General features: G+C 41.6%; 2 protein-coding genes across 5 annotated transcripts in view; one reads left to right on the top strand and one right to left on the bottom strand.

Moving 5' to 3' along the window:
- LOC127933060 (uncharacterized) overlaps positions 1 to 27676 on the top strand; it is a 324880-nt gene that overhangs the window by 213278 nt on the left and 83926 nt on the right. The gene's annotated exons all lie outside the window — the stretch shown is intronic.
- On the bottom strand, positions 49 to 26292 carry spns3 (SPNS lysolipid transporter 3, sphingosine-1-phosphate (putative)). Of its 4 annotated transcripts, XM_052529367.1 has the most exons (14): positions 26154 to 26264; positions 24050 to 24108; positions 18288 to 18534; positions 17091 to 17156; positions 9729 to 9865; positions 8903 to 9054; positions 7975 to 8041; positions 7289 to 7431; positions 5042 to 5194; positions 4684 to 4873; positions 4402 to 4467; positions 4103 to 4201; positions 3441 to 3612; positions 49 to 2431 (listed from the first exon to the last, which is right to left on the bottom strand). In XM_052529367.1, the coding sequence occupies exons 3-14, from the start codon at positions 18514 to 18516 to the stop codon at positions 2367 to 2369; spliced, it is 1539 nt and encodes a 512-aa protein (XP_052385327.1). In that variant the 5' UTR covers positions 18517 to 18534; positions 24050 to 24108; positions 26154 to 26264; the 3' UTR covers positions 49 to 2366. The 4 variants fall into 4 exon arrangements, with proteins under 4 accessions (XP_052385327.1, XP_052385328.1, XP_052385330.1 ...); XM_052529368.1 differs by lacking the exon at positions 24050 to 24108 and having other exon boundaries at positions 50 to 2431; positions 26154 to 26292; XM_052529370.1 differs by lacking the exons at positions 24050 to 24108; positions 26154 to 26264 and having other exon boundaries at positions 50 to 2431; positions 9729 to 9801; positions 18288 to 18319.

Raw genomic sequence — 27676 nt, 5'->3', positions numbered from 1 at the left:
CTAAGGTGTATGTAAACTTCTGACTTCAACTGTTACGTGGACAGCTCTTCCCCTGTGAGATCTACTGTAAATTACTATTCGGCCACCAGGTGGCGTCATTGAAGACTTTATCGTTTTAATCCATGGTTATGGTTGTTTAGGAACAGTACCATTATGAGGAGAGCAGGTGGGATAACAGCATCTTGAATGTTTATAGAGATAGATGACCTCTTACCAGCTCTGCTTATTAGTCAGGTGATGGAAGGGTACCAAGCTCATTAATAGCTAGAGCCCAGAACACAGGGATATTAAAACCCCATTCACTCCCCACACAGCCAGTAATGCCAGCGTACTGTCAGGACAGACAATACATGTACCTCATTTCTGCTTCGAGCACAAGCAGCCTTCCTAATGGTAGACTACATTCACATCCTGCAAGATTCATAGGCATATTTAAAAGTTTCTCTGTTAAACTCTCAGAACAATGTATTTAATTCCTGCTCAGTTTCCACTGAACTGTTCATAGGCATATTTAAAAGTTTCTCTGTTAAACTCTCAGAACAATGTATTTAATTCCTGCTCAGTTTCCACTGAACTGTTCATAGGCATATTTAAAAGTTTCTCTGTTAAACTCTCAGAACAATGTATTTAATTCCTGCTCAGTTTCCACTGAACTGTTCATAGGCATATTTAAAAGTTTCTCTGTTAAACTCTCAGAACAATGTATTTAATTCCTACTCAGTTTCCACTGAACTGTTCTGTAGCCAATCACTGCATTTATTGTTTTCCTGATGAAACATCGCCATTTGAAGTGAATATGATTAGACTGAAAAATGTGTTCACCATAGGCTCAAAGAGCACTAGGCTTGACAAGACTTTAAATACACCAAATGTTTTACTTTGATAGAAACACACATTTACACTTAACAAAAATATAATTGCAACATGTAAAGTGTTGGTCCCATGTTTCATGAGCTGAAAAAAAAAAAATCCCAGACATTTTCCATATGCACAAAAAGCTTATTTCTCTCAAATTGTGTGCACACATTTTTTTTTCATCCCTGTTAGTGAGCATTTCTCCTTTGCCAAGATAACCCATCCACCTGACAGGTGTGGCATACCAAGAAGCTGATTAAACAGAATGAGTAGTACACAGGTGCACCTTGTGCTGGGGAAAACATGGCGTATTTCTGTCTGTAATAAATCCCTTTTGTTGGGAAAAACTCATTCTGATTGGCTGGGTCTAGCTTCCCAGTGGGTGGGCCTGGCTGCCAAGTGGGTGGGCCTATGGCTGCACCCCTTCCCAGTCATGTGAAATACATAGATTACTGCTTAATTAACTTATTTCAATTTACCGATTTCCTTATAAGTAACTTAGTAAAATCTTTTCAATCTTTGCATGTTGCTTTTATATTTTTGTTCAGTGTACATATACTCAACAGCAACTAAACTCCACATTTCTTGCCACATGGTCATTATTCTAATCATTTTGCAGTTATTTTAATAGGTGGATTGACCAAGCTACAAAAAAAAGTGATAATTGGCAGGGGATTCCCTTGCACACTGTGAGGTGGAGTGGAGAAGCCTCCATCTTAAACCCAGGACCTCCTGCTACAGCCCCTACCGTACTCATTAGCAAGAAGCAGCTGGCTGCTGGGTGGAAGAGGGACACTTGGACCTGGGGAGGGAGAGGTCAATCTGGAACGTCCTAACAAAATGGATGGGTTGACAGATTCATCCACTGGACTTAAATGTTGTTGTTTTTTCAATTGTTGCTGGTTTGTTCCCCAGAAAATTCAGTTGTTCAGGGGCAGGTATGGTTTACTACAAGGACTATTTTTTAGATTTTTTTTTTTTAACCTTTATTTAACTAGGCAAGTCCATTACGAACAAATTCTTACTTAAAATGACGGTCTACCGGTGAACAGTAGGTTGACTGCCTTGTTCATGGAGCAGAACAACCGATTTTTACCAATTTTTACCTTTTATCTTTACCAGCTCGGGGATTCGATCTAGCAACATTTCAATTACTGTCCCAACGCTCTAAGCACTAGGCTACCTGCCACCCCAATTAAGGTTGTGTGAGATAAGAACATTGATGTGGTCAGACAAAAAGACAGTAATTATAAAATGGGTGTACATTTTTGGCAAAAAAAGGCACATAATTTTACAACAGTTCTGTGTACGATGGACCACAAACTCATTTTCTTTGGATCAGTGTGCAGCTTTGGAATCCGTTTTACCAGTTGCATTATTTTCTCATATAGAGTGGTCTGGGGTACTACAGACAATCACCCCAACTCTCAGGTTTGGTCACATACCAAACAACATCTAACCTAACATATCTTCCTCTAGCCCGAGTGTCCTCCAAGGATCCCAGTTTCACCTCAGCAATCTGTGGAGCCTGCCATGGCACTAAACCGAGTAGGAGGATCTACTGGATCACACACCCCTGAAACACACAGAGAGAGGTGCAGTAAGATAGAGAGACCCAGGGAAACAGTATTAGACATGAAAAAGTTTTCTGTCTGGAACACAAAGGCAACTACTAGACGGTATCATGCATGTGAAACAATTGCTTTGCAGATGACTGTTGTGAGTAATAAAGGTCGGAAATCTGAGAGAGAGATTACAGGAAAGCTTATCAGGAAGGAAGGAACCAACTCTTATCTCCTGAGGTGGTGGATCTTCTATCACGACTCATAAACACAGGCCCACAGACTGAAGAGGATTGTGAGGTATCTGAGAAACTACACTTACAAGATACTAAACTTAAAACACAATGTTGTCTTTGTCTGTGGAGGGAGCCTTGCCCTCTCACCGTCTGTTTCCTTTTTAACCTAATCAAGGACCTGTACTGATTGTGTGTGTGTGTTGTCTATCTGGGTTGTGAGGAAGAGCAGTTTCTGAGAGGAAGCGTGTTGGGATGGTTCAGAAGAGTTATGAAGGGGACAAAGAGAGCCTCTGTCCAGGCATGGCCTTGAGTAAGCATCACGATCATGTGTCATGACTCTGTTCGGCACCAACGCTAGCGAACACAACAACCAAACACACTCCAAGAGCTCTTAGTCCACTGCCAGCCTCAAACCCGCATGTGCACAAGAATACACACACACACACACACACACACACACACACACACACACACACACACACACACACACACACACACACACACACACACACACACACACACACACACACACACACACACACACACACACACACTTATTTGGCTTTGCATCATACTTCCAGAACATTCAAAAAGGTAGGATGTATGGAATATAAAAGCCCAAATAGTATCAAATCTCACGTGCCATTAACAAAACATTTATTTAACCGTATCACAAGAGACTAACTCAAACCTAACCCTCACAGTTCTGGCATGTTTAGTCAAAAAACATACAAGCAGAACACACATCAACCACATACCCATATGAAACCATATGTCCCTATAGTACCTGCAGTGAGTAGCTCTGCGTTCTTCCTGTCCTTTGTGATGTAGAGGGCTGTCATGAGGAAGAAGAGCCCACCCAGGACCCCTACGAAAGGGCACAGCAGGAAACTGTACTCCAGACTACGGAAACTCCACGTATGAGAGTCAGGCTGGTATGTACGCAGAGCATCTGAGATCTACAGACCGATAGGGGCAAGAAAAGAGGCCGTAGTCACTGGGGTCTGACTCAATTCCATATTAAATTTGGTCAAATCAATGATAATTTAATGAGAACATTTTTTAAATTGAAATTGACCTCAACCTTGATGGTCACTGGTTACTGACGTACATGCACGCAGGTTAGCATTTTTGGCATGAATGTTGTTCTGGAGGCAAACCTCCTGAGTGGTCACTAGCTGGCATAACCACAAAGTCATCAAATCTGACCCTAACCACACTGCTAACCCTAACCACACTGCTAACCCTACTGACTTACCCTTACCTTAAATTAAGACCAAAAAGCTCACTTACAATATAGTCAATTTCGACTTTGCAGCTGGCCCATCTAGCAAAAATCGCTCAGTTCTGCCTCAAGGATAAGACTCATCCCAATAAATGTCAATCTGCGACATACACACCATACTGTAGGCCTAAGAGTTTTGATTCAACCATGAATGACAGTCTTACAGATCCTAGCAGGTAAGGGCTTCCAGCATCTCCTAGGAGATGACAGACCATGATTTGCAGAGCTTCAGCTGTAGCTCTTCTGGTTGGCACCACCACATACTGAGAAGAGAAGGAATATATATATATATATATATCAGGCTTTGTCACATAAGTAGAATCAAGAACTAGCTTGCTCAAGTCAATTCTTTAGATGCAGGGTTGGAAAGGTATAAAGAAACATATGCCTAACTCACTGAAACTGCTTGGTTAATGCCATTTGCCATCTGAAGAGTCAAAAGATATCAGTCAATCAGACTCACCAGTAGGATATCAGCTAGAACGGCCCAGTTCAGTGACAATAGAGTCTCCCCAATGCCGATGAACACCTGAGCAGAATGAGACATTCACAGGTATCCAAAACAACATCTGGTCAACGTAACATTTGTTCAAAAGCATTTTAGCAGCTCCTAGTGAGAGCAGGACCTCAAATCAAATTAATTTCTGAAGTATTTTTTCCATCAGCACTTGTCACAGAGTGATTTTTACAGTAACCTGGCAACCCCAAAGAGCAAGCAGGAAAAGCTAAAGAGCTGATGTCATACATAAGTGGCAGGGATGCTTGTAGACGCCAGTACGATGGCGGCGAAGAAGCAGGGGGCGGAGCCGAGCATGCCCACAGCACAGATGAGGGGGTCTGCGTTGGGCACCCTGTCCCTCAGTTTCCTGGAGATGGTGCTGCCCAACGAAACACCCAAAATACCCGTCACCACCGTCACGACCCCAAAGATGTAACTGGACAGAAAGATATCTTTTTTTAAACAGTTGAAACATGTAACTAAAGTGTTATTGTTTTAAGCAATTCAAGCAAAGAGAATAAAAAGGTCAGAGTTCAAGGCAAAAAAAAAGTTTTTTGTTAATTTGTTCATTAATCCATCCACTCATTAATTTATTCGTTCATACCTGTCGGAGGTGTCGCAGGGTTCAGTGTTGCAGGGTGGCTGGATGCCCTGAGCGACCTGAGCTCGGCTCAGGAAGATGGGTGTCCAGAAGGCCAGAGCTCCAGTCAGAAAAGCCATGGCAGTAACTCCCAGTGATGACCACACAAAACTCTTACTGCCATGGAGAAACAAACAGACATATTAAACAAACAGCATTCACTAAATTGGTGAGTTATATTTTGGAGAATGTTTCACAGCTTTGTCATTCTATTTTTTGGAATAAAAAAAAAAATGATTTTATATATTTGACATGTTATAAAAATTCCATAAAATCCTGAAAGTTTCCAAAATTCCGGTAGTTTACTGGTCAACTTTGAAAGTTACCGGTAATATACCCTTCCCTTGTAACCCTACGGCATGGGGCTAGGGGCCTCCCACCCACTTTTTTTGTTTTTGTTTAAAGGAACTCAGTCGAGGTCTTAACTTAGTTAGACAAAGGTGCAATTTTGAAATGTGGTTGTTGCATCAGCAGTTTTCCTCTTGTTATGTCAGTCACTGACAGTCACTCAATTAGCCCATGTCAGCTAAAATGTTTTAGATTGCGAGGTAAGTTAGTCTAGCCAGCTATCTAAACCTGGTAGTAATCCTGGCTGAATTACCGACCGGGCAGGCAGGCTCCGGATCTCCTGAGGGCCCCCATTGATTTTGTTAGTCCCTCTCATCATATTAACATGGCATAAATCATGACAAAATGTGTATAATTGTAGAAATAATCTTAAAACTGCAAAATGTGAAAATACACTACACGACCAAAAGTATATGGACACCTGCTTGTCAAACATCTCATTCCAAAATCATGGGCATTAATATGGAGTTGGTTCCCCCTTTGCTGCTACAACAGCCTCCACTCTTCTGGGAAGGCTTTCTGCAGATACTTGATTCCATACAGCCACAAAAGCATTAGTGAGGTCGGGCACTGATGTTAGGCGTTTAGGCCCGACTTGCAGTCGGCATTCCAATTCATCCCAAATGTGTTAGACGGGGTTGAGGTCAGGGCTCTGTGCAGGCCAGTCAAGTTCTTCCACACCAATCTCAAGAAACCATTTCTGCATGGACCTCGTTTTATGCACAGGTGAACTGTCATGCTGAAACAGGAAAGGGCCTTGCCCAAATTGTTGCCACAAAGTTGGAAGCACAGAATTGTTTAGAATGTCATTGTATGCTGCAGCATTAAGATTTCCCTTCACTGGAACTAAGGGGCTTAACCCGAACGATGACAAACAGCCCCAGAGCATTATTCCTCCTCCACCGAACTTTACAGTTGTCACTATGCAGTCGGGCAAATAGCATTCTCTTGGCATCCGGCAAACATAGATTCATCCTTCAGACTGCCAGATGGTGAAGCATGATTCAACACTCCAGCGAACGCGTTTCCACTGCTCCAGAGTCCAATCGTTGCGAGCTTTCCATCACTCCAGCCGTAGCTTGGCATTGCGCATGGTGATCTTAGGCTTGTGTGTGTCTGCTCGGCCACGGAAACCCACAACTGGCCCATTGTCATCAGGGTTAGGGTTTGGCTGGGGTAGGCTGTCATTGTAAATAAGAATATTATAACTGACTTGACTAGTTAAATAATGGTTAAATAAAAAATACAAACCATTTAAATGAAGCTCCCAATAAACAGTTCTTGTGTTGATGGTGCATCCAGAGGCCGTTTGGAACTCGGTAGTGAGTGTTACAACCGAGGACGGACTATTTTTACACGCTACGCGCTTCAGCGGTCCCATTCTGTGAGCTTGTTTGGCCTACCACTTCACGGCTAAGCCGTTGTTTCTCCTAGACATTTCCATTTCACAATGACAGCACTTACAGTTGACCAGGGCAGCTGTAGTAGGGCCAAAATTTTCCGAACTGGCTTGTTGGAAAGGTGGCATCCTATGACGGTCACTGAGCTCCTCGGTAAGGCCATTCTGCTGCCAATATTTGTCTATGAAGATTGCATGACTGTGTGATCGATTTTATACACCTGTCAGCAACGGGTGTGGCTGAAATAGCTGAATCCACTAATTTGAAGGGGTGTCCACATACTTTTGTATATATAGTGTGGCTGTAAAATTGCTATCTTCTCTCTCCACCACCAAGAGATGGACACTAAATGTTTTGCCCACGAGGTGGGTAGGCCCCGAAAAGGCTACTGCCGGACCTGAGTCGGAGACACAGTATTCAATCAAGGAGACAAGATGCATTATGTGTTCTAATTTTGTCCCACTTCTTCAGAAGATACTTGACGTCCTCCAGGTAAGAGGTGTGCTCTATGGTACTTCCTCCATGGCCGTCAGAGGCCCCTCGTGGGGGGTTGGGGCAAAACACAGCCAGCAGGAGCAGACCCAGGGAACCCAGGATGGGATTGAGCTGAGACAGACAGATGGACAGACCAACAGACAGACAGTGAGAAGGGCAGACAAATATGAGTCATCAAACCAGGAGAGAATGTCTACTGCTCTTGCGCTCGGTCGCCAGGCAACAGGACCCAAGGAGGGATGACATGATTTCATCTGCTTCTTCAGATAGAACAACTACTGTCCGATCTCAAATGACATTATTTCATGACAAACCCTGCTTGTGAACAGGAAGGTGTAAGAACACATCAGGGGTCTAAACATTATGCCGGTTCTGTGGCAAAAAGTTTTGTCTGTTCTCTCCAAATGGAAAACACAAACAAAAGTTAATATTGGACAAATTAAGGTATTTGTTGGTCCCGCCCCGTTTCATTCCGTTTGGTTCTTACACGGTAAATGGTTTTCGGAATGAATACACACCTGATGAAATATTGAGAAGATAATGTGCCACGGTGTGTGGATTAGAGGTGTGTTATAAAGATGAGCGTGTCACAACATGAGAACTGGAGGTGTGCTGCTTTATTTCAATACAATAGGTTGTGTTTCTGGGACTTACCCGTAAGGCCCAACGCCAGTCTCCAGTGGCATTGGCAACAGAGGATCCTATTATGTATCCCAGACCACTGAAAAACACAAACAGGAGGACATTGACATTGGAATGTGAACTAGCCTAATGCCCAAAGGGAATGCTAGTGCCCAACGTTCTGTTTGGTTGCAGAGAGACTGATTTTAGACTTTGTTTGTTTGCTTTCTCCAATGTGATTCCCCTTGCCTGTGACTTGATTACGAGATTTCTGCTATTTTGCAAAACCACTAGAGCAAGATACGAGTCTGAAAGCTCCCCTATTCCATGTGGATCTGGTCAAATGTTGTAGAAAACTAAATAGGAACAGGGTGCTATAGTAGTGCACTATATAGGGAATAGGTTGGTATAGTAGTGCACTAAATAGGGAATAGGGTGCTATAGTAGTGCACTAAATAGGGAATAGGGTGCTATAGTAGTGCACTAAATAGGGAATAGGGTGCTATAGTAGTGCACTAAATAGGGAATAGGGTGCTATAGTAGTGCACTAAATAGGGAATAGGGTGCTATAGTAGTGCACTAAATAGGGAATAGGGTGCTATAGTAGTGCACTAAATAGGGAATAGGGTGCTATAGTAGTGTACTAATAAGGGAAAAGGGTGCTATAGTAGTGCATTAAATAGGGAATAGGGTGCTATAGTAGTGCAATAAATAGGGAATAGGTTGCTCTAGTAGTGCACTAAATAGGGAATAGGTTGCTCTAGTAGTGCACTATATAGGGAATAGGTTGCTCTAGTAGTGCACTATATAGGGAATAGGGTGCTATAGTAGTGCACTAAATAGGGAATAGGTTGCTCTAGTAGTGCACTAAATAGGGAATAGGGTGCCATTTCAGCCACACACCATTAGTAGTGTGTTGAGGGCACCATGAGGATTACTAAGCTACGGTGTGGAATCTGACCTTCCAACAGGGATGAAGATGTAGAAGGCAGAGATCATGACGGTCCTCTTGGCTCCAGAGAACAGGTCTCCTATGATGGTAGGGGCGATGGTGGAGTAGCTGGCCTCTCCTGTCCCCACCAGGGCTCTCAACAGCACCAGCAGCCAGAAATACTGACAATGCAAAAATACTGAAACTTTACCAGTCCATTCCAGGGGAGAATGACTGCCCCATCTCAGTGAAGCCATGAAGTTAAAAGACCAACCACTCCACAAATTTATTGTCAACAAACTATAGTTTTGGCATGTCGGTTAGGACATCTACTTTGTGCATGAATGACACAAGTAATTTTTCCAACAGTTGTTTACAGACAGATTATTTCACTTATATTTCACTGTATCACAATTCCAGTGGGTCAGAAGTTAACTGTGCCTTTAAACAGCTTGGACAATTCCAGAAAATTATGTCATGGCTTTAGAACCTTCTGATAGGCTAATTCACATCATTTGAGTCAATTGGAGGTGTAACTGTGGATGTATTTCAAGGCCTACCTTCAAACTTAAACCTACTATTATTCTGACATTTCACATTCTTAAAATAAAGTGGTGATCCTAACTGACATAATACAGGGATTTTTTTACTAGGATTAAATGTCAGGAATTGTTAAAAACTGAATTTAAATGTTTTTGGCTTAGGTGTATGTAAAGGTGTGTTGAGTCTGACTGATCTACAAATCATCTTGCATCATGAATCACTACTAAATATTATTTGAATATCATTCAGTCACAATTTACCCATGTTACACCACGATTTTGATGCTCTCGAACACGCCCAATGTTTTACTTACCGATTCTGTGACAAAAGAGCTGCTCAGGGTCATCACCACCCACACACTCAGCCCGCCAATCATGATGAACTTCCTGTTGTAGCGGTCGCCAAGGTACCCAAAGATTGGAGCCAAAATAATGAAACTGCAGATGAAAACTGTAAACGCATTAACAATTTAAGTGTGTTTACAGATTGCAATATCACGAGACAGGTTTCTACTTCTCACAGGAATAATCCTAAGTATTGGTGGAGGTAGAAGCCTTATTGTTGCCCATTAGTTTACTCGAATTAGGGTTAAGGGGGAAATAATACACAGTATTAGTCAAAAGTTTAGACACACCTACACATTCAAGGGTTTTTCTTTTTTTTTTACTATTTACTACATTGTAGAAAAACAGTGAAGACATCAAAACTATGAAATATCACATATGGAACCATGTAGTAACCAAAAACAAGTAAACAAGTCAAAACATGTTTTATATTTGAGATTCTTCAAAGTAGCCACCCTTTGTGCACTCTTGGCATTCTGTCAACCAGCTTCATGAGGTAATCACCTGGAATGCATTTCAATTAACAGGCATTTAATGTGTTTGAGCCAATCAGCTGTGTTGTGACAAGGTAGGGTTGGTATACAGAAGATAGATCTATTTGGTAAAATACCAAGTCCATATTATGGCAAGAACTGCTCAAATAGGCAAAGAGAAACGACAGTCCATCATTACTTTGTCAGTCGATACGTACCATCTCAAAAACTTTGAAAGTGCAGTCGCAAAAAACATCAAGCGCTACGACGAAACTGTCTCTCATGAGGACCGCCACAGGAAAGGAAGACCCAGAGTTACCTCTGCTGCAGAGGATAAATTCCTTAGAGTTACCAGCCTCAAAAATTGCAGCCCTAATAAATGCTTCACGGAGTTCAAGTAACAGACACATCTCAACATGGGGATTCCCGAGTGGCGCAGCGGTCTAAGGCACCACATCTCACTCCTATCAGTACAAACCCTGGTTCGATTCCAGGCTATATCACAACCGTTCGTGATTGGGAGTACCATAGGGTGGCGCACAATTGGCCCAGCGTCCTTCGTGTTTGGCCGGGGTAGGCAGTCATTGTAAATAAGAATTTGTTCTTAAAACTGACATGCCTAATTAAAATAAAGCTTACATAACAGTAACAACATCATCTGTTCAGAGGAGACTGTGTGAATCAGGCCTTCATGGTCAAACTGCTGCAAAGAAACCAATACTAAAGGACACCAATAAGAAGAAGAGACTTGCTTGGGCCAAGAAACACAAACAATGGACATTAGACCGGTAGAAATCTGACCTTTAGTCTGATGAGTCCAAATTTGAGATTTTTGTTTCCAACCGCCGTGTCTCTGTGAGATGCAGAGTAGGTGAACGGATGATCTCCACATGTGTGGTTTCCACCGTGAAGCATGGAGGTGTGATGGTGCTTTGCTGGTGACACTGTCTGCAATTTATTTAGAATTCAAGGCACTCTTAACTAGCATGGCTTCCACAACATTCAGCAGTGATATACCACCCATTCTGGTTTGCGCTGTGGGACTATCATTGGTTTTTCAACCGGAAAATGATCCAACACCCCTCCAGGCTGTGTACGGGCTATTTGACCAAGAAGAAGAGTTATGGAATGCTGCATCAGATGACCTGGCCTCAATGATAGCCCGACCTCAACTCAATTGAGATGGTTTGGGATGAGTTGGTCCGCAGAGTGAGGGAAAAGCAGCCAACTAGTGCTCAGCATATGTGGGAACTTCTTCAAGACTGTTGGAAAAGTATTCCAGGTGAAGCTGGTTGAAAGAATGCCAAAGAGTGTGCAAAGCTGTCATCAAGGCAAAGGGTGGCTACTTTGAAGAATCTCAAACATTAAATATAGTTTGATTTAACACTTTTTTGGTTACTACATGATTCAATGTGTTAATTCATAGTTTTTTATGTCTTCACCATTATTTCTACAATGTACAAAATAGTAAAAAGAAAAACCCTTGAATGAGTAGATGTGTCCAAACTTTTGTCTGGTACTGTATGTACAGAACAAAAATATGGGGATTGGAAATAATCCCAACTACAATATTATCCACAACCACAATCTGCAATATTACAGTTTATCTACCCCCTAAAGAAAATGTAAATTAAAATAATGTTTCACAGTATACAACATCATGAGAGTGGATGATTCATTTTGTCGGAGTGAGGAACTGAGTGGGTAGTAAAGCACACTACTATCTCCTCACACTACTATCTCCTCATTAAGGCATTCAAAACAAAATGCCTGCCATCATTTTGTGTTCATTTTCTGTTTTGTTTTACCAATAACTGCAGCCACAATGCAAGGGAAATGTTTATGTTGATAATGCAATACACCACAGTCAGGAAAGCATCGTTAAAACTTTTGACAAATACTGCTGCACTATGCTTCTGACTGAAAAGCCTAGGGGTGAAAACAAAAGTCTCTGAGATAGTCTAATGTTGTTGCCTAAATCAGCTTGTATTGGTTAAGTCTACCTCGGTGGTGCATCTCCACAATGCCTTCATTAAATGGCCCAGTCAGTGTTAGAGTAAGAGGTGCTCTGTTTTCCGACACTCGTGCTGGTCCACAGGAGCAGATGGTCATTAGGATTCAGTCGGAGTAGATAAAGTATGAATGTCGCCAGAATACTTGATCTCCGTGAAGAACACTGGACAATATGTTACATGTGAAAACACAATCAGGACCAACAGACCCAGAACTAAATGGACATGATTAGGAGATGTGGTAAAAACACACATGAACAGACCCTTCAGAACGTATTCACACCCCTTGACTCATTCCACATTTTGTTGTGTTACAGCCTGAATTCCAAATGGATTAAATATATTTTGTTTCTATCACCCATCTACACATAATACACCATAAAGTGAAGACATGTTTTTAGACATTATTGCTAATTTATTGAAAATTAAATACAGAAATATCTAATTTACATTAGTAGTCACACCCCTGAGTTAATACTTTGTAGAAGCACCTTTACAGCTGTGAGTCTTTTTGGGTAAGTATATAAGAGATGTCCAACACCTGAGCTGTGTTCAAATACCTATCCTAACATACTGTATACTACATACTATTAGTTCATTTTAGTATAGAACTTCACCGGTCTACTGGAAGTTGATGCCGTTGCTATGCAACTTCTTGCTAACGTGTTAACATAACAAACTACTAGCTAGACATCTTATGACTTCAATAACAATGTCAATTGAGAAAGCACAACGACTATACCACTTCGCTATGCTAAGAAAGACACGGATAATCAAGTTAATAAACGTTTGGTAGTTAGCATATAGGTCGCTTGCTAACATAAGGGTACATACAAGCAACAGCTGTAATGATATACTATGCAGTTCATAAAGCTAGCAAAGCTAACAAATTGTCAGCCAACGTAACATAGAACGTACAGTAACATATTTGGAAAGTCATTACTTTTTATATTACATTGCGCAACATTTTCTTAACATTTGTCATAATTAGTCAAAGCATTGAATTTGTTTCCAATCTCGTCGGACTTCGAACGCATATTTTCCGCCATTTTCTTCAAATCTGAAAAAGGTGTGAAGCCACGCCCATCTTTTGGAGAAGTGCATTATGGGCCCTGAAAGTACAGAAATAGTGTCCACTGCTTGTGTACTTCAAATGTTGGCATTTAATCCTAGTAAAAATTCCCTGTCTTGGGTCAGTTAGGATCACCACTTCATTTTAAGAATGTGAAATGTCAGAATAATAGTAGAGAGAATGATTTATTTCAGCTTTTACTTCTTTCATCACATTCCCAGTGGGTCAGAAGTTTACATACACTCAATTAGTGTTTGGTAACATTGCCTTTAAATTAGATGATGCCATCTATTTTGTGAAGTGCACCAGTCCCTCCTGCAGCAAAGCACCGCCACAACATGATGCTGCCACCCCCGTGCTCCACGGTTGGGATGATGTTCTTCGGCTTGCAAGCCTCCCCCTTTTTCCTCCAAACATAACGATGGTCATTATGGCCAAACAGATCTATTTTTGTTTCATCAGACCAGAGGACATTTCTCCAAAGGTACCATCTTTATCCCCATGTGCAGACGCAAACCGTAGTCTGGCTTTTGTATGGAGGTTTTGGAGCAGTGGCTTCTTCCTTGCTGAGCGGCCTTTCAGGTTATGTCGATATAGGACTCGTTTTACTGTGGCTATAGATGCTTTTGTACCCGTTTTCTCCATCATCTTCATAAAGGTCCTTTGCTGTTGTTAGCATTTTTTTTGCACCAAAGTACTTTCATCTCTAGGAGAAAGAATACATCTCCTTCCTGAGCGGTATGCCAGCTGTGTGGTCCCATGGTGTTTATACTTGCGTACCATTGTTTGTATACAGTTGTGGCCAAAAGTTGACGATGACACAAATATTAATTTTCACAAAGTCTGCTGCCTCAGTTTGTATGATGGCAATTTGCATATACTCCAGAATGTTATGAAGAGGGATCAGATGAATTGCATTTAATTGCAAAGTCCCTCTTTGCCATGCAAATTAACTGAAGCCCCCCCCCCCCAAAAAAAAAGAAATTCCACTGCATTTCAACCCTAACACAAAAGGACCAGCTGATATTCTGCAAAAGGTACAGGGATTGGACTGGTGAAGACTGAGGTAAAGTCATTTTCTCTGATGAATCCCCTTTCCAATTGTTTGGGGCATTCGGAAAAAAGCTTGTCCGGAGAAGACAAGGTGAGCGCTACCATCAGTCCTGTGCCATGCCAGCAGTAAAGCATCCTGAGACCATTCATGTGTGGGGTTGCTTCTCAGCCAAGGGAGTGGGCTCACTCACTATTTTGCCTAAGGACACAGCCATGCATAAAGAATGGTACCAACACATCCTCCAAGAGCAACTTCTCCCAACCATCCAGGAACAGTTTGGTGACGAACAATGCCTTTTCCAGCATGATGGAGCCCCTTGCCATAAGGCAAAAGTGATAACTAAGTGACTCGGGGAACATCAATATTTTTTTTTTATATCGATATTTTGAGTCCATGGCCAGGAAACTCCCCCCCCAGACCTTAATCCCATTGAGAACTTGTGGTCAGTCCTCAAGAGGCGGGTGGGACAACAAAAAACACACAAATTCTGACAAACTCCAAGCATTGATTATGCAAGAATGGGCTGCCATCAGGATGTGGCCCAGAAGTGAATTGACAGCATGCCAGGGCAGATTGCAGAGGTCTTGAAAAAGAAGGGTCAACACGGCAAATATTGACTCTTTGCATCCACTTCATGTAATTGTCAATAAAAGCCTTTGACACTTATGAAATGCTTGTAATTATACTTCAATATTCCATAGTAACATCTGACAACAATATCTAAAGACACTGAGGCAGCAGACATTGTGAAAATGAATATTTGTGTCATTCTCAAAACTTTTGGCCACGACTGTAGATGAATGTGGTACCTTCAGGCATTTGGAAAATGCTCCCAATGATGAACCAGACTTGTGGAGGTCTAGAATTTTTTTCTGAGGTCTTGGCTGATATCTTTTGATTTTCCCATGATGTCAAGCAAAGGCACTGAGTTTGAAGGTAGGTAGGCCTTGAAATACATCTACAGGTACACTTCCAATTGACTCAAATGATGTCAATTAGCCTATCAGAAGCTTCTAAAGCCATGACATCATTTTCTGGAATTTTCCAAGCTGTTTAAAGCCATAGTCAACTTAGTGTTTGTAAACTTCTGACCCACTGGAATTATGAATTTTAAGTGGAATAATCTGTCTGTAAACAATTGTTGGAAAAATTACTTGTGTAATGCACAAAGTAGATGTCCTAACCGACTTACCAAAACTATAATTTGTTAACAAGAAATTTAAGGAGTGGTTGAAAAACTAGTTTTAATGACTCCGACCTAAGTGTATGTAGACTTCCAACTGTATATCCACGCTATGACCAATAAGCATACTACATAGTCAATTTACATAAAAAAATCATACGGTTAGTGGATTGAGGTCTGGGCTTTGACTAGGCCATTCCAAGACATTTAAGTGTTTCCCCTTAAACCACTCGAGTGTTGCTTTAGTAGTATTCTTAGGGTCATTGTCCTGCTGAAAAGTGAACCTCTATTCCATTCTCAAATCTATGGAAGACTAAAACTGGTTTCCCTCAATAATTTCAGTTTTTAGCGCCATCCATCATTCCTTAAATTCTGACCAGTTTCCCAGTCCCTGCTGATGAAAAACATTCCCACAGCATGATGCTGCCACCACCATGCTTCACTGTGGGGATGGTGTTCCCGGGGTGATGTGAGGGGTTGGGTTTGCGCCAGACATAGAGTTTTCCTTGATGGCCAATAAGATCCATTTTAGTCTCATCTGACCAGAGTACCTTCTTCTATATGTTTGGGGAGTCTCCCACATGCCTTTTGGCGAACACCAAATGTGTTTGTAAAATTTTTTCTGCCCACTCTTCCGTAAAGCCCAGCTCTGTGGAGTGTACGGCTTAAGGTTGTCCTATGGACAGATACTCCAATCTCCGCTGTGGAGCTTTGCAGCTCCTTCAGGGTTATCTTTGGTCTCTTTTTTACCTCTCTGATTAACGCCCTCCTTGCCTGGTCCGTGAGTTTTGGTGGACGGCCCTCTCTTTACAGGTTTGTTGCGGTGCCATAATCTTTCCATTTTTTAATAATGGATTTAATGTTCAAAGTTTCTGATATTTTTTTTATAACCCAACCCAGATCTGTACTTCTCCACAACTTTGTCCCTGACCTGTTTGGGGAGCTCCTTGGTCTTCATGCTTAGTGGTGCCCCTTGCTTAGTGGTGTTGTAGAGTCTGGGGCCTTTCAGAACAGGTGTATATATACTAAGATCATGTGAAATATCATGTGAGTAAGTATTTCACATCACCAATTTGGACTATTGAGTCCATGCAACTTATTATGTGAGTTGTTACGCACATTTTTTACTCTAGAACTTATTTAGGCTTGCCATAACAAAAGGGGTGGAATACTTGTTGACTCAAGACATTTAATTTTTTAATTCATTTGTAAAAATGTACACTTTGACATGATGGGGTATTTTGTGTAGGCCAGTAACCAAACATTCTCAATGTAATCCATTTTAAATTCAAGTTGTAACACAACAACATGTGGAGAGTCGTATGAATAGTTTATGAAGGCACTGTAAAACAGATTATCTGAGATGGTATCAATGCATATTGCACAGGAAGTGAAGTAATCGTTGATCTATTTTCTTCCCGTCTTCTTGTAATGTGAGGGTATCTGTAGTCTGCACCCTCAGCATAATGTGGTTGTGGTTGTAAACACATTAACAGAAAAGGGGGTTGAATTCATGTAAATTTGAATCATCATATACCAGTCTGTAGTAGTCCAGACGTGCTGTCAGTTATATCAAAGAACTTCTGGATACTGAGAAGGACCCCTGTGAGATAAAAAGAGAAACAGTATTGCATTAGTTAGTACAAAAGGGACCCTCCAATACTTATCAGCATCAGAAATGCCCAGTGACCAGTCATTCAGGGCAGGTGAGGCAACTCCAAAATGCAGGTGTTTCAGCCTAACTCTTTTTGTGATGGTTGGGCAGCCATTGGAAAATAAGGAGCTTAGGTGTTGGTAATGTGCTCTAATAATTTGGTCTATTTACCAATCTTAATTTCTCCTACTGTTCTGACTTGGTGGTGCACATGTAGCCTATAACCTGTTTCAGAGAAATGTAATCATTGAATTTTGTAAGAGCTTTCATTGTCTGTGTATAAGTCCCCTTTATTTATCCTAAGGTTCTGACTTGGTGTACAGGGAGAACACTGTAAGAACAGACCATTTTCTGAATTGTGCCGCTGTACATTTTAAAAGCACTAAACAAATAGTTATATTGACAACGTCCATCCTAGCTCACTCATTAATATCCTAATCGAAATTACAGATGGCCTCTTATCCGCTTGTCGTCCCCTTATGCCAGAGTTTGTACATCTCAATTGTCATTAGAAACCACATTTGTTCAGCCATATCCGCTATGTCTTTTTTTAAAGGCAGTAAATTAGGCTGAATTAACTGTTCCATTGCCAGACAAGGCTCTGCTGACAGCCAGGTGTAGCAGTGGTAAGATGTTGGGACTGCTATTGGGACAGCTTTATGTAGGCCCTAACAGTATGTGGACACCATTTGTCACCGCTGTAGTGTAATTAATGTTTCGTGTTGTGTTGTGTAGTGGCTTTGCTAGCATGCGTCCCACTTTATTACATTTGTTTGCCCCACCAAGATTTACATGCTAAAATCGCCACTGGAAATGCCTATTCATTATCTTAAAACAAAACAAACTGCAAATGCATCCAACAAGTTTATAGAGTCACAAGCTTGATGTAGGTTAGTGGCAGAAAACATAGCAGTTATGAGCGTTTTGGTCAGTAAGTGAAAGGTTGCTGGTTCGAATCCCTGATGTGCTGTTGTGCAAGCGCTTGACTGAAAAGTGGCCCGTGCCACAACAAAAAGGGGACTTTGCAAGCTTGACTGCAGGTGTTAGCTGTTTTCAAGAGAAGTGTTGAAAGACTCTCACCTGCGATTGTGTATCGGTCCATGTAATTGATTAAGTTGACATAACAGAGCACAGCTACTGTTATATAGGAGCGTCGTGGAGAGAGGACTGTTGTCTCCACTGTGGATGGTTCATCAGTAGGAAGGCTGTCAGCTATGGAACCGTAGCGTGTGGAAGTTTCATTGGAAACTGAACTCAGACGAGTCTTCTCTTCATCCTTCAGAGACATCACTGACCCATTCGTCTCCATGGCTCCCAACCCTGAGATCTGAACAAGGAAGGTAAACATATGAAGAGGGTGACACAATTTGAGGGGTGGACCAAACTGTATCAACTCCCAAATTCATATATGGAACTATAGATATAACTACATGTATTGCAGATTGCACCGTTAAGGTTGACATAAAATAAAGCCTCTGACTAAGAGTGACATGCTCCTCAGAGTTCCGGTGATGAGAAAGACTATTGTTTTATCACATTTATTCATAGATACCACTGGTAAAAATCAAGCGTGTGGATGTGACGTCTACAGGTTTGAGTCTAGCTAATCTCAGTTAACCCAGGCCGAATGTCCCCTCCCCTTCCGAAATTCGAAAGATGCTAACACCGGCGAAATCATGATTTGTCCAAATAACCAGTGACAGAAAAACCCAAACATTAAGATGAAATCTCAGTCATAATTGAGTTACTGGAAATAGAGTGAGAAAGTAAACAACAACATCTTGGAGACTGATTCAGGGGGTGTGGCTTCTCATTATGTCCGGATTACTTTACAATTTGTATGATATACAATATGTTACGATTAAAATTTGTTGTCGCTAACGTTAGCTAGGTTGCTAACGCTAATGTTAGCTAGCTCTAGGGGTTAGGGGTTAAGGTTTGGAGTTAGGTTAAAGGGTTAAGGTAAGGGTTAGCCAACATGCTAAGTAGTTGCAAAGTAGCTGAAAAGTAGTAAGTAGTTGTAAAGTTGCTAATGAACTAAAATGCTAAATACAGTGGGGCAAAAAAGTATTTAGTCAGCCACCAATTGTGCAAGTTCTCCCACTTAAAAAGATGAGAGAGGCCTGTAATTTTCATGATAGGTACACTTCAACTATGAACGACAAAATGAGAAGAAAAAAAATCCAGAAAATCACATTGTAGGATTTTTTATGAATTTATTTGCAAATTATGGTGGAAAATAAGTATTGTCTGTGATGAGATTCGAACTCGCCAGCTTTGGGTTGCTACATATTCGTCTGACCAACCACCCTACTTTTCATTTTTTCCTTAAGTAACCGCCTATCTTATGTAACCATATATTTAAAGTAGGTTGCTAGCTACACACACTGGACCGGTGAACGCAGGCTAGCCTAGTGGTTAGAGCGTTGGACTAGTAACCGGAAGGTTGCAAGTTCAAACCCCCGAGCTGACAAGGTTCTGCCCCTGAACAGGCAGTTAACCCTCTAGGCCGTCATTGAAAATAAGAATTTGTTCTTAACTGAATTGCCTGGTTAAATAAAGGTAAAATAAATTAAAAAATCTCTCAAGCATGTTTGGGATAACGGTGCAATCTCCATACATGGTAGAGGACAGATCAACCAGTGCAACCAACGGATGGGGTGGCGAACTTCACAATGACTTGTGGACAGCCAGTGGGTTCCCAAACAACAATTACAAAAAAACACTTTTGGGGGGAAATTACACCACCACCTACCCAAAAAGGGCACTTTGGAGACTGGAAGGACAAAGAGGCATGTGCTCTGGCGAAGGCAGTTGACTCATCCTACTTGTAGAGAAACGCCATCCTCCTCTCTTTCATGTTGACAAAACGGTCACACCATACATGCTTTAATTCTTTGTTGTCCAAGACTACTTGGCTAAAATGCTTTGCTCGCTAGCCTAACTTCCATTCATGGGCAACATTAGTTAGTTAACATACGCTTTCTTACATCTAGCTTCTGTACAAATCCTCTCAGGCCAGGGGCACAACAATGTATGAAATAATGGTTGGATCAGTCATAAGGTGTATGCACCAATTTGTAAGTCGCTCTGGATAAGAGCGTCTGCTAAATGACTTAAATGTAAATGTAAATGTAAATGTTGTAATCACTGGCCAGTATGGAGAATGAAGTAAAACCACAAGTCTATATCTCTATCTCCATCCATGGCTAATTGAGGAAAGGGACCATTTTAGCTAGCCAGCCACCGGAGGACAACAACACAACGAGATGCAACAACTCAAGTTGTTTCTGTCCTTGACATATGCCCTGAAAGCGATTTGATAGGAGAGACGCCAAATAAAAACGGACTTCCCTTGACATTTTAAATTTTTTTTCGCCAGGACCATTTACAGTTGATTTGCTCAGTTCAGCTCAACACTGATTGGCACATTGTTATACTTCTTTTGTTGTCAAGACAGTATCAGATGGATGGCCTACACGTAGAGAGAAAGAGGGGCGCTGTTTAGCTCGCAATGATGCTTTCTCCTATGAGATACTTTACCCTGCCTTCATGTACATATCTACCTCAAATACCTTATTATTATCTATCCTGATGCCTAGTCACTTTACCCTGTCTTCATGTACATATCTACCTCAAATACCTTATTATTATCTACACTGATGCCTAGTCACTTTACCCTGCCTTCATCCTCAAATACATCTCAAATCAAATTATTAGTCACGTGCCGAATACAACAGCTGTAGACCTTACAGTGAAATGCTTACTTATGAGCCCCTAACCAACAATGCAATTGAAATAAAATGAATAAGAAATTACATTAAATGAAAGTAACAAGTAATTAAAGAGCAGCAGTAAAATAACAATAGTGAGACTATACACAGTAGGGTACCAGTACAGAGTCAATGTGCGGGGGCACCGGTTAGTCGAGGTAATCGAGGTTATATGTACATGTAGGTAGAGTTATTAAAGTGACTATGCATAGATGATAACAACAGAGAGTAGCAGTGGTGTAAAAGGGGGGGGGGGTGCAAGTAGTCTGGGTAGCCATTTGATTAGATGTTCAGGAGTCTTATGGCTTGGGAGTAGAAGCTGTTTAGAAGCCTCTTGGACATAGACTTGGCGCTCCAATACCGCTTGCTGTGCAGTAGCAAAGAGAACAGTCTATGACTGACATCGCCTGGTATAGAGGTCCTGGATGGCAGGATGCTTTGCCCCAGTGATGTACTGGGCCGTACACACTACCCTCTCTAGTGCCTTGTGGTCAGTTGCCATACCAGGCAGTGATGCTCTCGATGGTGCAGCTGTAGAACCTTTTGAGGATCTGAGGACCCATGCCAAATCTTGTCAGTCTCCTGAGGGGGAATAGGTTTTGTCATGCCCTCTTCACGATGGTCTTGGTGTGCTTGGACCATGTTAGTTTGTTGGTGATGTGGACAGCAAGGAACTTGAAGCTCTCAACCTGCTCCACTACAGCCCCGTTGATGAGAATGGGGGCGTGCTCGGTCCTCTTTTTCCTGTAGTCCACAATCATCTCCTTTGTCTTGATCACGTTGAGGGAGAGGTTGTTGTCCAGGTACCACACGACCAGGTCTCTGGCCTCCTCCCTATAGGCTGTCTCGTCGTTGTCGGTGATCAGGCCTACCACTGTTGTGTCATCGGCAAACTTAATGATGGTGTTGGAGTCGTGCCTGGCCGTGCAGTCATCAGTGAACAGTGAGTACAGGAGGGGACTGAACACGCACCCCTGAGGGGTCCGTGTGGCGGATGTGTTGTTACCTCGCCTTACTACCTGGGGCGGCCTGTCAGGAAGTCCAGGATCCAGTTGCAGAGGGAGGTTTTTAGACCCAGGGTGCTTAGCTTATTGATTGCTTTGAGGGCACTATGGTGTTGAACGCTGAGCTGTAGTCAAAGAACAGCATTCTCACATGTTTCTTGTGTCTAGGTGGGAAAGGGCAGTGTGGAGTGCAATAGAGATTGTATCATCTGTAGATTTGTTAGGGAGGAATGCACATTGAAGTGGGGTTTAGGGTTTCTGGGATAATGGTGTTGATGTAGTCATGACCTTTCTTTCAAAGAACTTCATGGCTACAGACGTGAGTGCTACGGGTCAGTAGTCATTTAGGCAGGTTACCTTTGTGTTCTTGGGCACTGGGACTATGGTGGTCTGCTTAAAACATGTTGGTATTACAGACTCGAAACCGAGAGAGGATGAAAATGTCAGTGAAGACACTTGCCAGTTGGTCAGCGCATGCTCACAGTACACATCCTGGTAATCCATCTGGCCCTCCGGCCTTGCGAATGTTGACCTGTTTAAAGGTGTTACCCACATCGGCTGCGGAGAGCGTGATCACACAGTCTTCCGGGACAGCTGGTGCTCTCATGCATGTTTCAGTGTTATTTGCCTTAAAGCGAGCATAGAAGTAGTTTAGCTCGTCTGGTAGGCCTGCTTCACTGGGAAGCTCTCGGTTTGGGCTTCCCTTTGTAGTCTGTAATGGTTTGCAAGCCCTGCGACATCCGACGGGCGTCAGAGCCGGTGTAGTATGATTCGATCTTAGTCCTGTATTGATGCTTTGCCTGTTTGATGGTTCGTCGGCGGGCATAGCGGGATTTCTTATAAGCTTCCAGGTTAGAGTCCCGCTCCTTGAAAGCGGCACCTATAGCCTTTAGCTCAGTGCGGATGTTGCCTGTAGTCCATGGCTTCTGGTTGGGGTATGTACTTACAGTCACTATGGGGACGACATCATCGATGCACTTATTGATGAAGCCAATGACCGATGTGGTGTACTCCTCAATGCCATCGGAGTAACATATTCCGGAACATATTCCAGTCTGTGCTAGCAAAAACAGTCCTGTAGCTTAGCATCTGCTTCATCTGACCACTTTTTTATTGATTGAGTCACTGGTGCTTCCCATTTTAATTTTAGCTTGTAAGCAGGAATCAGGAGGACAGAATTATGGTCAGATTTGCCAAATGGAGGAAGACGGAGAGCTTTGTTTGCGTCTCTGTGTGTGGAGTTAAGGTGGTCCAGAGTTTTTTCCCCCTTCTGGTTGCACATTTAACATGCTGATAAAAAAATTGGTAAGACCGATTTAAGTTTCCTTTCATTTAAGTCCCCAGCCACTAGGAATGCCACCTGCGGGTGAGCGCTTTCCTGTTTTCTGAATACCTTTTCCACAACTTTTTCCATCTACCGGGGCGGCAGGGTAGCCTAGTGGTTAGAGTGTAGAGGAGGTAGGTAGCCTAGTGGTTAGAGTGTAGAGGAAGTAGGTAGCCTAGTGGTTAGAGTGTAGAGGAGGTAGGTAGCCTAGTGGTTAGAGCATTGGACTAGTAACCGGAAGGTTGCAAGTTCAAACCCCCGAGCTGACAAGGTACAAATCTGTCGTTCTGCCCCTGAACAAGGCAGTTAACCCACTGTTTCTAGGCCGTCATTGAAAATAAGAATTTGTTCTTAACTGACTTGCCTGGAAAAATAGAATAAAATACTCCGTGTAAAGCTCCATTCTTGTATATTTTATTTCTCGTGTTACTATTTTTATTTGTATGATTCTTTCTTTAAACTCAGCATCGTTAGGAAGGTCTTAGACCCGTTGTATTTGGGTCATGTGACAAATAAAATGTTTCACCGCCCCCAAAAAATGTCATTGGACATTTCTATTTTATTCAATGCCAAAATATGTTAATCTTGTTTGAGGAAACACTGCAAATCACCCTTGCGATACAGACCAATCAGAATAGTGGGAACTAATTTTAAAACGCTGTAAACCGGATAAATGTGGTTGTTAGATGAAGAGGAAGGAAGAAGAGTTTAGCAATCCTCTACAATGTGTCTCATACGTACATTAGTATTTTGTCTGCGTCAACGTTCTACAGATACACCAGCCTCCTCCTCCTGGGTTTCTGGCAAAGACGTAAACATAGTTACATCACTATGTCATTCAGAACACAAGGTGTGTTGTTAAACAGGCAATTTATGGTGTCACAATGGTGGCCAGAGTTCACAAGGGTTTATCTTTATCAAAACGGTTTATGTTTAACTTTCCTGTGTTTGTTATAGACTTTTTCTGGGCTGATAACCTCTGAATACAGTAGGAGATCTGATTGATGGGATGTCCTCTGTGTTTCAAGCTATTGATTTAGAGCATGTAAACAGAAGGCCCTGTTAGGCCTAATGGTAGGATGTAGTTAGAACTCGATTCAATCAAAAGTGGTATTCAAAAGAATCTGGGGCAAGATATAATTATTTGAATCTTGTTGTCCTCGACGTATCAGCTATTACAACACCTCGGTGATTTGCAAATTAAGCACATTGACATTTTGACTAATATTGACATAGTTCACTAATATCACACTGTGTGTTATAAATATGCAATGTAATCACGCATTTTGATGCTTTTTAAAACGATAGCTGTCTGGTGGTTGTTTACATCAACAGTAGCAGTAAAGTCTGAGAGAAATCTGTCAGGTCCATCGCAACAATACAACAATTATGTGTGCAGCTTCTTCTTCCCTAGCAACAGACCACAATACAATGGCACTGTTCCGACATAAACACACCAACAACTGGGCAGTTGTAGAAAAAGTATCCAATTGTCATACCTGAGTAAAAGTAAAAGATACCTTAATGGAAAATGACTCAAGTAAAAGTGAATGTCACCCAGTAAAATACTACTTGAGTAAAAGTCTAAAAGTATTTTGTTTTAAATATACTTAAGTATCAGCAGTAAATGTAATTACTCCAATATACTTAAGTATCAAAAGTAAAATTTAAAGTATAAATCATTTCATATTCCTTATATTAAGCAAACCAGATGGCACACTTTTCTTGTGTTTGTATTTTACGGATAGCCAGTGGCACACTCCAACACGTAGCATTTGTGTTAAGTGAGTCCACCAGATCAGAGAAAGTAGGGATGACCAGATATATTCTCTGTTTCGTGAGTCCACCAGATCAGAGAAAATAGGGATGACCAGATATATTCTCTGTTTCGTGAGTCCACCAGATCAGAGAAAGTAGGGATGACCAGATATATTCTCTGTTTAGTGAGTCCACCAGATCAGAGAAAGTAGGGATGACCAGATATATTCTCTGTTTAGTGAGTCCACCAGATCAGAGAAAGTAGGGATGACCAGATATATTCTCTGTTTAGTGAGTCCACCAGATCAGAGAAAGTAGGGATGACCAGATATATTCTCTGTTTCGTGAGTCCACCAGATCAGAGAAAGTAGGGATGACCAGATATATTCTCTGTTTCGTGAGTCCACCAGATCAGAGAAAGTAGGGATGACCAGATATATTCTCTGTTTCGTGAGCCCACCAGATCAGAGAAAGTAGGGATGACCAGATATATTCTCTGTTTCGTGAGCCCACCAGATCAGAGAAAGTAGGGATGACCAGATATATTCTCTGTTTCGTGAGCCCACCAGATCAGAGAAAGTAGGGATGACCAGGGATATTCTCTGTTTCGTGAGCCCACCAGATCAGAGGCAGTAGGAATGACCAGGGATATTCTCTTGATAACTGCATGAATTGGACCATTGTCCTGTTCTGCTAAGCATTCAAAATGTAACGACGACTACTGATTGTCAGTGAAAATGTTATGGAGTAAAAAAGTACATGATTTTTCTTTAGGAATGTAGTGAAGTTAAAGTAAAAATTGTAAGAAATAGTAAATAGTGAAGTACAGATACCCCCCAAAAAACTATGTAAGTAGTACTTTAAAGTATGTTTTACTTATGTACTTTACACCACTGTAACTAGGTATGTTTTTTAAACATGATATAGCCTACACACATGGACATGGGTTCATTAGTTAGAATATAACTGGAGTTTGTTTGACATGACAGGTCAGAAACGCAGTTGTAGAACTCAGCGTAATGGCAACATCAACAGTAGGCTACTTTAACCCATACGATCAGACTGAATAAAAATATATATATCTTACATTTTGGTTAATGAAGTCTTGAAATCTTGAACATGTTGTTTCTAGATGATGATGGGAAGTGTGTTGTCTCCAAAGCTGAGACAGAGACGGAGAGCATGCAGGAAATCCTCCTCAGGCTCAAACGGTAATATGCTGCGGGGATGTTAAGTTAACAGTTAGCACAGGGGCCAGCCCCCTCTGCGTTGGGCATATGCAATCACACAGTTCTTCACTGTGATGCAATGTTGAAAACAAGCCAATGACCACATTGTAAACTGACACATTGCTATCTCTTACTGCACTCTACATACAATACTAAATGTTCGGATCCAACAGCTCAATAAATGAGCCAAATACAAGGTAACTTTGAAGTACAAAAAAAGCCTGTCGTCATTCAACTGCTTTAGGTTACTTCAACATATAAGTCGAAGTGGACTACTTGTGCATTCAAAATGTTAGGATTTCAAAGCTCTCAGAATACAGAATGGACTTGGAGTAAACACTAAGTGACACAACAGAATTTGGGATACCTCTTCACAACCCAGATATCCTAACAGATTTAACTTTATGTATCCTGCAAAGCAGTTACCAGGACAACATAACAGGCCATTATGCAACTTTTAAATTAAATAACACAGAGAGACAGTGCTGCTGTTTGTCTGTAGCCTTTGGACACAACCGTGAAGATGTCTAAATTATATTGCATGTGGTTCACAACAATAAGCATGGATAATATGTGATGGCTCCTCTAAATTTCCATTTGGCAGTCAGTTAAATGTCTTGCACTCAAACAATATCCTTCATTGCCTTCAACTATAAAAAAAAATTTAAAAAATATTACCTTACCAAAAAGACTATTAGAAACACCCATGTCTCTGCTACCTGCAAAATCTTGTTTGTTATTTGTCTGTCTTCTTAACACTTTTGGCTGTAGAGGAGTAAAGAAACAAAAGTAGAAACATGATCTGTTCTGGAGAACGTCTTGTTTAACGTCTGTTTAACGTCTGTTTAACGTCTGTTTAACGTCTGTTTAACGTCTGTTTAACTCCAGTATATCATGTCCCCTCAAGAGGCTTTTTCTAAGTCATACCTACAGTGCAGTCAAGTGTGACAATGTATCATGAACATACTCCAGCTTGTTTTGGAGATATGACCACTGACCACGGTATCTTCTGCTCCCATCTACTGGTGAAAATAGATGCACTACATTTCTGGGTACTCCTATCCTGGGCTCTGTGGACAGACATACAAGAGGAATAAGAATATGCTTGTATTAATGCACCTTTATGAAGAGGACTGGCCAGCCATCAGAGCATGGTTCCTCTCTAGGTTTATTCCTTCACTGGAGTTATTCCCAATGCTCCTGCATTGTTTGTTCTTTAGGGGTTTAGGTTGGGTATCTGTAAAGCTCTTTAGGGGTTTAGGTTGGGTATCTGTAAAGCTCTTTAGGGGTTTAGGTTGGGTATCTGTAAAGTTATTTAGGGGTTTAGGCTGGGTATCTGTAAAGTTATTTAGGGGTTTAGGTTGGGTATCTGTAAAGTTCT

The sequence above is a fragment of the Oncorhynchus keta genome, chromosome 11 (assembly GCF_023373465.1).
Source record: "Oncorhynchus keta strain PuntledgeMale-10-30-2019 chromosome 11, Oket_V2, whole genome shotgun sequence".
Classification (NCBI taxonomy): Eukaryota; Metazoa; Chordata; class Actinopteri; order Salmoniformes; family Salmonidae; genus Oncorhynchus; species Oncorhynchus keta.
The sequence above is the reverse complement of the archived record's forward strand: the minus strand, read 5'-3'. Positions and strand labels throughout refer to the sequence as shown.